This window comes from Dama dama, chromosome 9 (genome assembly GCF_033118175.1).
Source record: "Dama dama isolate Ldn47 chromosome 9, ASM3311817v1, whole genome shotgun sequence".
Lineage (NCBI taxonomy): Eukaryota > Metazoa > Chordata > Mammalia > Artiodactyla > Cervidae > Dama > Dama dama.
In genome coordinates, this window is record NC_083689.1 from 45,964,074 (window position 1) to 45,976,509 (window position 12,436).

Consider the following 12,436-nt stretch of genomic DNA (forward strand, 5'->3'; position numbering starts at 1 on the left):
CGGGCTATTTGTATTTGCTAAATCTGGCAATCTCACCCAGAGGGCACAGCCTACCTGTTCACAGTGATCCCCATCGCCACCATCGCTGCTTTTTTAGTTTTTTGCACTGGAATAAAGTACACAGAAACTGAGCATTTTAACTACTAGGAGCGTAAATCAAGCCAGAAAGAAGCGAGGCTCCAGGCCCAGCCTCGCAGGTCCCGCCCCGTTTCTTAGCAACGTAACCACGCCCCTGGACACAGGGCGTGGCTCACCCGGGTGCTCACACGGCTCCGCCCACTCGGCTTCCGTAGAGCGAGTCGGCCCGGGCAGGAGTGTGCGTACATGCATCCGTGCTCGTGCGTAGGTGGTGGCGAGTCACCGTGCGCGTGCCCCGCCCCGCAACGCCGCCTGCGTGCGCGCGCCCGGCGACTGCCGGGTTCTTATAGTGCTGCAGGAGGCGGTTGCGCCGGGACGGAGGGACGGCGGGACATGGCGGCTGGTCAGATCGCGGTCTTGGGGCTCGTGCTGTTGAGCGCCCAGGGTGGCTTCGGGGCAGGTCAGGATCTTGCGGTGGGGGCGCGAAGCCTGTCGGTGGTCCGAGCTGGCAGAGAGCGGCTCGCCTTCAGCTCCAGGGGAGACCCTGGCCTCTGCGAGAGGGGGACCCACGGCCTGGCGAGGGAGACCCCGGCCCGGGCGGGAGAGGAACCTGGGACCCGGGAAGGAGACTTCGTCCCGGGGAGGGAGACCCCGCCTGGGGGAGGGTGGAAGACCCCAGGGGAGTAGAATCCGGCTTGTGGAGGGAGACCCAGGCCCGGGGTGAGGGGGAGACCCAGGCCCCGGTGGGTGGGAGTCTCCGAGCTGAAGCACATCTGCGCGAGGCAGCTTATGAGGAGCCTTCCCAGCTCGGAGAGCTGGAGCGTGGGGCGCAGGGGAAGCCCGGGCGCCCAGACACCGGCTGTCATCCGGGAGGTGGGTGGGCTTTTGTCCCCAAGGGGACCCGGGGTCCCCGGGCACGTGGCGGCCCCTGAGGCGGGCCGGCTTTTCGGCCGGAGGGATTGTCGCATTCCTGCCAGGATTTAGGTCCCGTGTCTCACTCTGACCGTGCACTTAGCCCAGGAGTCGCTGGAACACTTAAACCTTTGTGGGGAGGCCGACACTCCACCTCCTCCAGTTTTGTCTGATTTCAGGGCCCAGGAGGAGGTGGCGGTGGTCCACCCTCCTATTTTTACGGGGATGGGAGCGGAGGCACCGACCGGGAGGGGAGGTATTCCAAGGTCACCGTGAGCCACCCGACTCAGAGCAGGAAGTGTAGGGGGACCGTCTGTTTTTACAGACTCTCCAACGAGGCTCTGTTTGCCAAGCTGCTTACGGTAGAGGCAGCCTGTTTGGTGGGCATGTTGGATTTAGAGAATGCTCGCCTGAAAACGCGTTAAGGTGTGCCTTTCCGGAGAAAGCCCCACAGACTCTGCCTGAAAGACAGATTTTTTTTTTCCCCCTGTGTGGATCGAGGCTTCATAATTGGTTCTGGGTTAACGATTTATACTGACCGGCACACGGAGAACAAAGTGCAAACCGGCAGGGTCTGGGTCTCTTCCCCAGGGGATGCGGGAACAGGTGGGCTCTGAGCAGGGCTCTGAACAGGGTGCCAGCTGCCCTAGGGTGTGGGAGGGCCTGCATGTTGGGGAAGCTTCCCCTGGTTGCTCCTGACCCACTTTAAGATCCAGGATCTCAGTCCACCTCTTTCCTCTTCCTTATAATCAAAGTGACCCTTTATTGACCACCTCTGGGTGGGGCCCCTGGCAGCTTGTGCCCTCTAGGTGCAGGCCTCGCAGGCCAGTGGGGTAGGAGGCCCTCTGTAGAGGGCAGTTCCTCTGGCAGTCCATCACCCTTCGCTGTGGACTGCTTGTGTGTGTGCTCGCGTGCGCGCGCGCGCACACACGTGTACTGTGGGAGGTCAGTCCTGGTTTATTCCCCTGGGGCAGTGTCTGTGCCTCGTGCTCCGTTTTCACTTTCCACCTTTTCCAGGGACTCTGGCAGAGACCGAAAAGTCTGGGTCCCGTGTCCTTTTTCTGCTCGGGGTGAGGGCATTCGTGGAAGTGTTTGCCTCTCCTGGCCAGGTCAGCCAGGCCCTCTGTCACTTGAGGCCCCAGGACAGTGTTCCTGCTGGGAGGGACCTGCTGTCCAGATGTGCAGGGTCCCCTGGTCCTGGTGTAGCCAGTGGATGGGCAGGGGCTTGCTCACTGGTCCCTTTCTGGGTCTTGAGTGAAGGACTGGCCCCCCGCCAGCAGGGTGGAGGGGTGAGCAGCCCCGCCTGGCCTGCCAGAGGTGGTCTCCTGTCTGCCTCGTCCCAGGAGCTCCCTCTGGGATGTGTACCAAGGCCTGCCTGGCGCTGTGCCCGGCCCGGCTGCTGAGTGGGCACGGAGGAGGGGTGGCTGTTTTTAGATGAAGGTGACTTTACTTGAGAACGTGGGTTGCAGTCACATGGCCAGGAAAGGAGGAGGAGGGTCAGGCGCTCTCCCTTCCTGGGCTCTGCTGCCTTTAATCAGAGCCCCTGTGAGTCCTGAGGGTGCTGCCCGGGCCTCCTGGGTGCTGGGCTGGCTGGGGGTCAGGTGTGCTTTTCCCGTCAGCGCTTCCTGGGGGGCATGGGGAGGTGTCCTTCTTCATGGCCCTGTCCTGGTGACCGTCAGTGTCGCAGGTGTCACGTTCTCCGTGGTGGCCATGGGTGGCTGCAGCCACTGCACCCCCCACACACATGCACAGGAGGGACCTAGCTCTGCTGATGGGCTACCAGGATGGGGCAGGTCACTCGAGGGGGTAGGGTGACTCCCTTCCTGCGTGCAGCCCTCTGACCAAGCCTGGGGTGGTGGCCTGCAGGCTCAGTTGGGGAAGTGGCCCCCCACTGGCCTCTGTAGCCGCCCTGGGTGGGGTTGGGGCCCTGCCCCTCTCTGAGAGCCGAGTCCTCACCTTGCTGCCACCTGGAGGTGGCCTGGGGCACTTCTTTCCTCTCTGAGGAGGCAGGGTGGGGCCTGCATAAGACCTGCCTGGCTGCTTCCTTGAGTCCGAGGGCCTGTCTGGGAGAATGGGGGTTGCCAGCCTCACTTACTGCCCTGACTCACCTCCCAGCTCTGCACAAAGCTGCTGGTTTTGCAATCTTGGGAAATCTTGACAGAGAAACGGGTGACTGGAGGCAAGCCTTCGAAAGTGGCACAGAGGTGGTATCCAGCCTCACACCCCTGTCTGCCTGTCAGCACCTGGCCTGGGGCCTGGGTTGCCTGTGGGCTGCCCTGGGTGGTTAGACCTGAAGGCTGGCCTGTCCCTGGGCCTGTGCCCGGCCGGGCGCATTCTCCTACACGACCTGTGTGCACACGCGTGCAGGTGCTGCTGTGGAAGAGTCCCGGGACGGGGCACCCAGAGCTGCTGAGGGGCCTCCTTTGCTTCAGGCCTTGCTGGCCTGGCTTCTGAGACATCCTGTCCTCTTTTAAAGGAAGCCAGCAGGTGGCTGGAGGTGGGGCAGTGAGGACTGGCGCTCAGGAGGAGACGCCGCTGGGCCGTCCCCATGTCCTGTCCACGGGCTCCCTTGGGTCTCCCTCCTCCACCTGAAGGAAGCTGGTGTCCCCTGAACCGGAACTAGAGCTGGGGTCTGGATCAGCCTGCGGCCAGCCTACCCAGGACCTAAAGCCGAAGGCAGCCCAGCTGTGAAGTGTGTCCTGGGATTCAAGCCTCAGTCTCTGGGAGGCTGGGAGTCAGTGTTGACAGGAGTGGGGGGTGGTGGGCTGAGCCGACTGTGCTCTTAGGGCGGCCCCTGGTTGGGGTATTGGGCATCAGCTGGAGTTTTCACCATCTCCAAACGTGCCACCAGCTTCTCATGCTTTGTCTGTGCTGTCAGATGGCACCGTGACCCCAGTGAGGAAGCGGGGGTCCGGATGGCAGCCTGGGCTGCTTTCCTGCTGGCTGAGCTGTCCCAGTTCAGCCCTGGGCTCTGCCTTATGCCAGAGGCCTCTGGGCTGGCTTATTCTGCACATGCATCCTGGGAGTATGGCCTTCTCCAAGGGACACGTCGGGGGGGTGTGTGTGGGTGACCATTCCGGAGAAACAGACACCTCCTGGTGGATGACCTGGCAGCCAGCTTTATTACAAAGTCCACTGTCCCCAGGCACAGGGAGAGCCCCGTGCAGCCACGGATCCCAGGGGGCTGACGGGAGTGTCCCCGGGACGCCTGCTCCCAGTGCCGTGAAAGGGCTGTGGTGTGGACATGGCTGAAGGTCAGCACCTGGCGGCACAGCCTGACCCCCAAGAGGGGTCCCCCTCTGGTCTGCCTCCAGGCTCCTCCCTGGAGGTCTGGAGTGTCCTGCCTTGGTCACTGCAAAGGGACCTTCCCTAGCTCAAGCCCAGTCCCCTTCTCTAGAACCATCCACCTGCTTCTGACCATCTGGTTTGAAGTGGCTTCGCATTTTGGTTCCTAAAGAGAAGGTCGTAACAAATGGGGAGGTTTGCCTGGCTGGAAACTAAGTGGAAGGGCTGCTGGGCATCGCCCAGTGTCCAGGCAGGACAGTCTGCATGGAGGCTTGGTGGCAGGTGTGGCCTCCCATGAGGCAGGCACATCCAGCTGGGCTGCTGCAGCCCCATGGCCTGAGCACTCCTGTCCCCCACGGTGGCCTTGCCTTGGTTGGGGGAGGGGGGGAGCATACCAGGCCACCCAGAGGGGCAGACCCAGCACTCACTGTCTGGGTCCTTGTTCTGGCATGAGGTGGGTGCTGCTGCTCCCCCTACACCTGAGGCGCGGCCAGTGAAGACCGTTCCCCCAGAGTCCCGCCCCAGATCCCAGGTGAGGACCTTCCAGAGCCCTTGTGCTTCTGGACTCTGGGGACTAGCCCTGGCCTCCCTTCCTCTGTGGAGGTGGCTGGGGCCCATGGCAGACTGACACCATGGGTTCTCCTGACAGATTTTCCTGATGCTTTTCGCATCTCTCTTTGGCTGCCCAGGGAGCAGGATCTGGACGACCATAAACGATGATGGCTCCAAAACGCGGCTCACCTGTGCCTTGAATCACAGTGCCACAGAAATTGTGGGCCACCGCTGGGTGAAGGGGGGCAAGGTGCTGAAGGAGGATACCCTGCCTGACCTGAAGACGGAGTATGAGTGAGTGGGACCACCAGACAGACGGGTGTGGAGATGGCTGAGGCCCAGGGTCCAGGGAAGTTCCCGGCTGCCAGACTCCACCACCTTCAAGACCCTTTGTGCTTCCTGTGGATTGGGGTCCCCCGCTCCTGGCTCACAGGGCCCTGGGCCCCGCAGGGAGCAGCTCCAGAAGCTGCGATGGGCTTGGACGGCGGCCAGGCCAGGGCTCCTGGGTGTGGTCCCTCCTCCCTGGGAACCTGCCCACCTCACCTTGCTCCCTGCATCCCCTTGCAGGGTGGACTCAGAAGACCGCTCAGGCCAGTACTCCTGCATCTTCCTTCCAGAGCACGCGGGCCGCACCGATCTGGAAGTGAAAGGTAGGCTCCAAGGAGAGTGGGGGCAGGCGCAGATCCCACCTTGAAGGCTGGGGCAGGGCAGCTCCACCTCCAACTCTGGCTAGGGATTAGGCTCCAGACTGCCCTCTTCCCCGCAGGACCCCCCAGCGTCATGGCTGTGAAGAAGTCAGAGCACGCCACGGAGGGGGAGACTGTGGTCCTGGTCTGCAAATCAGACTCCTTCCCGCCAATCATCTACTGGCTGTGGTACAAGAAGAGCGAGTCCGGGGACCAGGTCATCACCAACGGCACCCAGAGCAAGTTCTTTGTGGTGTCCTCGGAGAGCCGCACGGAGCTGCACATCCCCGGCGTGGACCTGAAGGAGGACCCCGGCACGTACGTGTGCAACGGTACCAGCCTGGAGGGCACCAGCCAGGCAGCCATCACGCTGCGCGTGCGCAACCGCTTCGCTGCCCTTTGGCCCTTCCTGGGCATCGTGGCCGAGGTGCTTGTTCTGGTCACCATCATCTTCATCTACGAGAAGCGGCGGAAGCCGGACGAGGTCTTGGATGGTGAGCCAGTGCCACAGTCCCTCCACTCCCTCCTGGGTGGGGGACCCTGGGCCTCTCCGGGGGATGTGCCCCCTTCCCCGGCAGGGAGTCTTTTGGCCCATGAGGCCTCACCTGTCCTTCTCTCCTCCTCACTGGGCTGCCTGGTGGGGCAGCCGGGGCCGGGCACCTGCCTGCAGGGGTGCTCTAGGGTACCCCTCCCACCAAGACCCCAGACAGCCTATGCGAGGGTGCCTGTCCCAGGGGCGGCTGAGGGCAGAGTGCTGTGGGTCAGGGCCACCCAGTGAGGGGTCGGTGTGGGGAACCCCTGACGCCTGCCCCTTCTCTTGCATGTGGCTGCCTCTGCTCTGTTCAGATGAAGACACAGGCTCTGCTCCATTGTAAGTCCCCTGCTGGGGAGTGGGTGGGCGGGGGGGGGGGGGGGGGGGCCGGGAGGGGGAGAGGTGGGGCACAGAGGAGGTGGAAGGAGCAGGGGGCAGGAACCTGGGCAGTCCAGATCTCCTAAGGACTCCTTTGTCCCCAGGAAGAGCAGCGGGAACCCCTTGAATGACAAAGACAAGAATGTTCGCCAGAGGAACTCCAGCTGAGAGGTGAAGGGGAGGGGAGGGCGTGGCAGCTGGGGCGGGGTGGGGGGGGGCGGGGGTGAGGGCGGGGGTGAGACCCTGTTCCCGGGCTGGTCTGAGTCCCCACTTCTTCCCACAGGACCAGGATGAGTCTACAGGCAGCGCAGAGAACAGCCCCACGCTCTTCCCTCTGTGGAAACCCCCCAGCGAAAGCAGACCCTGTTATACATTCAGACTACACATTTTCTCCTTTAAAAACTGAAGTAGGGTTTTCTATGTGTAGAATTCTGTTCCTTAGGGGCTTTGCTTTTCTTGTTTAGACATCTCGTGAGCACCCCAGGCCTCATGAGGTTTGTGTAAGGCTCCTGCTGCACTCCCCCACCCCACTGGCCCCCTGGGCTGTTGGTGTCCTGATCTATTCACAGGGCAGGGCTGAAGGCTCCTGCCCCGGGTCCATCTCTGAGGCTCCTGGGCTGGGTTGGGCTGGAGCCAGGCCCCTGCCCTTCCGGAAGGTCACAGGAAGGTCCCAGGCTGTGTGCCGGGCCAAGTGTCCTGCCCTGTGGAGCCAGTGCTGTCGGTCACTGCAGGTCTGAGCACGTGGCGGCCTTAAGTGCACCCCCCTCACCAACGCCCCGTCTGCACACACAGGAGGAAGGCAGCCTGGCCGATAGCCTCAGAGCTGCTGTGCTGGGCCTGAGCCCCACTCCCTACCATCCTGCTCACAATAAAGTCTGACCCTCGTCCTTGTCCTCTGTTGTCTGTCTGTGCCGGACCTGGGGCTCACCAGGAGAGCTCGGGAGATGGGGAGGTTTAGCTGGTGAGGCTGAGCACTATAACGTGCTGAGACTAGAGCATGCTTGGGGTGCTGGGGGCTGGGTGAGGGGTAAAGGTGGGAAGGGACGGGAGGAGCCCTGCAGCAGAACTGAAGATACCCGCTGGCTCTCCAGGCAGCAGCCCTTCTAATAAGCCTGTTTATGTCCTTCAAAGGGAACCTGGGGAGAACCATGGCATCCTTCCCACAGGGCCCCCAGGTCGGGCAGCCCTCACACCAGCTCCCAGGCACCCCCCTCCTGGGCAGAGCACTCCCTGTGTCTTGGGTGGGCCTCACTCAAGCTGGAAGTCTGTCCAGAAGGCATAGTGGGTGGGGGTGGGGGACTCGAGGTGGGGCAGGGCCAATGCCCTGAGACCCTCCAGGGGGAGAAGAGGGTTGCCTGCTTGCCTATCCTGTACCCCGATAGCTGGGGCAAATGGGGATGCATGGGTGGGGCCAAACCCTGGGCCTGGGGAACCTGAGCCCCAGGGTTGTGTGGTCCCCCAGGTCCCCTCTGGAGGCCTGCAGACCTTCAGGTCGATGAGGGGCTCAGACCCCTGCTTTTTGGGAGAGACAGGGGTCTCAGTGTTGGGCTGGCTTTTCCCATATTTGCAGAGAAGCCGGAGATCTGCTGGTAGTGGTTTGGTTGCTAAGTTGTGTCCAACTCTGGCAACCCCACAGACTAGCCTGCCAGGCTCCTCTGTCAATGGGATTCTCCAGGCAAGAATAGTGGAGTTGGGTTGCCATTTCCTCCAGAGGATCTTCCTGACCCAGGGATTGAACCCAGGTCTCCTGCATTGCAGGCAGACTGTTTACCAACTGAGCTACAGGGGAAGCATTTTTCAACATTAGCAAAAATCCCCTACATACCAATACCTCAAAAACTGGATAAACTAGGCCTGCTGGCCACCGGTTTGAGGCCTGGTAGGTTCTGAGGTAGAATGGACATGCCTCTGCTCAGCAGATCCCACTGCACCAGGCTGCTGACCACATGTGTCACAAAGTCACCTCCTGCTCTGGTTCCTCTGAGGGCCTGTGGCGTGAGTAGGGGCCCCTTACAGGTACCTTGCACCCACAGCCTGGAGGAGATGCCCTCATTCACAGGAACTGAGGCCACTGGTCCCAGAAAACCCAGGGGCTGGGGCAGAAGGGCTGCTGCTGGCCAACCATTCCCTCCAGCTACCACCAGAGGGCACCTTGTGCACACCCCTGAGGGTACTGGTTCCTGAGAAGTCAGGGAGTCGTGTCTAGAGGCTGTGGGTTGCCCCGCCTGGTCCCAAGTGCCCCCTAGCTGGGGGCCCTGGGCCCTAGGCACCCACCACTTCAACTTCTCTGGACATCTCTACTGGGCAGCGTGGTCAGCACTGATGCACCTGGGGCTCCAGCACAGAGGAGGTGATGACAAGGCCGGACCTTCTGGGGGTGCTGCCAAGGCTGGGGCTCAATATGCCTATGGAGGGGGCACGGTAGAGGTTCCCTTGCTTGGGGCCTGTAACCCCAGACCCCTGGGGCTCCACCCGCCCTGCCCAACCCCTTTCTGTTGTGCCCCCGGCACCTGGACAGCAGCTTGAGGTTCAGGAGGCACTGCTGGTTTCTTCATCCAAAGTGTGCACCTTTCCTCAGGCAGCACCTTGGGGGACAGGGTGGGTAGTCCATGTGGTGTGGGGAGTGGACTGGCTCCAAGATAGGCCTCTGCTTGCAGGGCACAGACACACGGCTCCGCTTGTCTCCTTCACCAAGTGTTCCTGGCCGTTCCTGGAGCAAGTGTTTGGTGAGCGTGGCGGTCTGCAGCCCCTGTGCCATGTGGGCTGCCTCAGGTCCCCCCCGGGGGGACATCACAGCCATGTCCCAAGATCCAGGGAGACTGTCTGCGGCAAACGCCTGGAGGCTCAGGACCTGGGTCTGTCTTGAGGTCCAGTGGCTGAGGCAGGGGTAGGACTGGGTGTGCCTTCCCTCTGGGCCACAGCCCTGGCTGCCCACCCCATCCCTGGGCCCACTGCCCCTGGAGGCACCCCAAGATACCACGGCAGTGGGCAGTAAAAGAGGGACTGAGGGGTCTCACCCAGCAGCAGAGGGCGGAGCTGAGAAGGAACAGCCTGAGGTGTGGGGGTCTTCAGACCCTGGTCCCCCATGCCCTCGTGCCCCCACCAGGCAGTTCTGGGGCTCTGTAGGGAAAGGAAATTCCAGGCCAACAGAGGACCCGCACTCACTGTACAGGTGCCAGGACTCAGACCTGGGCAAAGGCCACTCTGCTTAACTAAGGCCACTGGCCAGGCAGGACCTGACAATGGCACTCGTGTGGGCACCCCCGACTGAGAGACTTCCTCCTCCTCCAAAGCCAGCGGTGCATGTGGGCACCAGGCCGCCATGCAAGGCTGAATAGTTGTTCGGTGTTTCCCTTGAACTTAAACTCTGGGCCCCTCTCTTGCTGGTCCCAGGCCTGCCAAGACTCTGACCTAGTCTCAGCTCCTTGGCCTAAAGCTGTTTTTCACTCAGAGGGTCCCCAGACTGTGGGCTCCATGACTTCAGACCTGGCTCTGCCCCGACTGAGCAGGAAGTGTGGGTGGTGTGCTGAGGAGGTGCTGAGAGTCTGTGGCAGGGGGCTGGACAGCCAGATTGTAGGACAAAGCCTCCAGGCCCCGCCTGCTGGAGGCCCCCGGGCCCAGAACGCAATGCCAGTGAGGAAGAGGCAGAGACACAGGGTGGCAAGAACTGGGTTTTCCTTCCACAGTCAGTGGGGGTCCAGCAGTTAGGGCAACAGACTATTAAGGACTGACTTAGAGTTTTACTCCATCTGCTCAGTCTGGTCCCCACCCCCACCACCTCTGTGTGCTCATCTCCTACACCTCCCACCCCCTGGGTCCTCAGTGTTCCTTCTCCTCCAACAGCCAGGCACCACGTTGCCCAAGGACCTTTGCACAGGCCGTGCTGCCTGCTGGACCCTCTTCCTGCAGACATCCACAGGGCCCCATCCCTCCTGTCGGGTCCTGGCTTGTCTTCGGACACCACTCCTAGCATTTCCTTATCCCCTGTCCTGGCTCAGGCTGAGTTCACCACCCTCTGAAGGATACAACCATGTCTGCTAACATCACACCTGCCATGCTGACTGTAGCCTCCGCTCGACTGTCACCTACCAGGGTAGGGATGGCCTGTTAGGTTCACTTCTGAATCTCAGCCCCTGATCAAGTGCCTAATAAGTATTCAGAGATTGAAGGAATGAATAATGCTTAGAACACTCTGGCTTGGGCAAGTGGTGAGAGTGGGAGGGAGGGACAGGGAGCCTGGCTCAGGGTGGAGCCCGTGGGTTGGGGAAGGGTCTGTAGGAGAGGGGTTGGGACCCCATTCCTCTGTGACTCACAGGTCCCTGGTGGTGGGGTGCAGTTGTGCCCCTCCAAGGTCTGGTGGGTCCTTGGGCTGAGCTGTGGGCCCGCCTCCTCCCTGCTCTCAGCCCAGAGCCCTGGGGCTCTGGCGGTGTGCCCAGACTGACATCTTCCCAGGGTGAGCATGAAAGATCCCCCTTCAGCCAGAATACACATCTGCCCGGGGCGGGCGGCAGCCTGGCACTGCAACTCCGCGGCTGCCCAGCCCCTCTCTCACAGACTCAGGACAGACAGCGGCCCAGCCTGTCGGCCCATCTGGTTGCAAGTCTGGCTGAGGACACAGCAGAGATGGCCCCCTGGGAAGCCCCTCAGGGCTCAGAACAGTCTACAGGGGGCATGAGATGGCCCAGTTCAGCCCACCCACTGTCCACATCGGCCCATCCCTCAATCAGTGTTGAGTACCACCTACTGTGTGCAGCATCAGGGCCCCCTCCAACCTCACCATCCTGGTCCTGACATCCAGGTGGGTGGAGGCTCCCAATATGATATCAGGTCTGAAAGGACTCAGAAGACCCGATAGTCCTTGGAGGCCGGGGTCCTCCACCCTCCCCCACTTTTCTAGGCCCTTCCTAATCTCTGCTCTTTGTCCATCAGAAAGCTCTGTTTTGAGCTGGGGTGGGGACTAGAGGCTAGAAGGAGTCCCAGGCTTGTGGCCTATGTTACCTAATGCCAGGAGTCACCCCCACCCTCAGCCTGGCTACAGCCCCAGAAGCAGAGCCTCAAGTGTTTTCCCAGATCCGGGGACCCAGAGGTGAGGGGCCAGCTGGGGCTTGAGTCCAAGGGGCAGAGAAAGGAGGCAGCCCAGTGGGGCTCACAAGCGACCATCTGGTGAGAAAGGGTGACAGACCCTGGGTTCCCCTGTGATTCTGGGTAACTACCCACTTTAAAGCCCACCTGCCTTTTGGGAGATCCCACTTCTCACTGTTTGAAAGTGGGATCCACAGCATCCTTGGGTGGCTCTTCCTCTTGGCCTCATCCTGCCCAGTTCGGCCTCAGTTTCCTCTTATGCGGGAGGTGGTGGGGAGGCGGGGCGGCCACCGGGGAACCCGGAGACTCCCGGCCTGACCGCTCTTTGCCCCTCCCCCTCCACAGATTCCTAAGGGTCCTTGTGGCGGGGCTCAAGTGACAAAGCAAGGAAGGGCTCTTGTGGCCTTTTATTATGGAAATTCTCAAACCTACAGAAAGGAGGGAGGCTGTCGCGGGGGCGGGTGGGGGGCGGCCTCACTTCTCCAAGCCCCAGCGTCAGTGGTTCCCGCCCCGCTCTGCCCTCTGGAGAGAGGAGAACCGAAGCGCCAGGAGAAGGCCCCTCGCCAAGGTCGCGCGCTGAGGCCCCAGCTCCGCGGCTGGGCTCGGTGACCTTGGGCGCGTCCTTCCGTTTCGCGGGCCTCAGTTTCCCCTTCTGGGACTCAACTTGATCGGGTCTCCGAGGTCTTGAGCAGCGTGACCTTGGGCTGTCCGCGACCCGGCGGCCTCAGTTTCCCGGGCGCAGGACCGGGGCGGGGCGCGCCAGGAGTGGGCGCGGGCAGAGGAGGGGCTCCCACCCCCGCCCCTCCCCCGCGACCGCGGCTCCGCCCCCCGCGGCTCCGCCCCGCCCTACCCCCGCCTTCCCCCCTCCCTCGGGCTCCGGCCGGCGGCGGCGGCGGCGGCTCCGCTCCGCACTGCCCGGCGCCGCCTCGCC

At 62.3% G+C, this 12,436-nt stretch overlaps 1 protein-coding gene across 1 annotated transcript; it reads left to right on the forward strand.

The window, feature by feature from the left end:
- Window positions 1-380: 380 nt before the first annotated feature.
- On the forward strand, window positions 381-7,315 carry BSG (basigin (Ok blood group)). The gene is made up of 7 exons (XM_061151159.1): window positions 381-538; window positions 4,965-5,121; window positions 5,395-5,477; window positions 5,594-6,007; window positions 6,360-6,384; window positions 6,528-6,594; window positions 6,707-7,315. Exons 1-6 carry the CDS (start codon window positions 472-474, stop codon window positions 6,589-6,591), a joined length of 810 nt encoding a protein of 269 aa, XP_061007142.1. The 5' UTR covers window positions 381-471; the 3' UTR covers window positions 6,592-6,594; window positions 6,707-7,315.
- Window positions 7,316-12,436: the final 5,121 nt, after the last annotated feature.

Coding starts and splice junctions, on each gene's coding strand:
- BSG (XM_061151159.1), top strand. CDS start 472: ATGGCGGCTGGTCAGATCGCGGTCTTGGGGCTCGTGCTGTTGAGCGCC. Junction 539..4,964: donor CCAGGGTGGCTTCGGGGCAG/GTCAGGATCTTG, acceptor TTGGCTGCCCAG/GGAGCAGGATCTGGACGACC. Junction 6,008..6,359: donor GCCGGACGAGGTCTTGGATG/GTGAGCCAGTGC, acceptor TGCTCTGTTCAG/ATGAAGACACAGGCTCTGCT.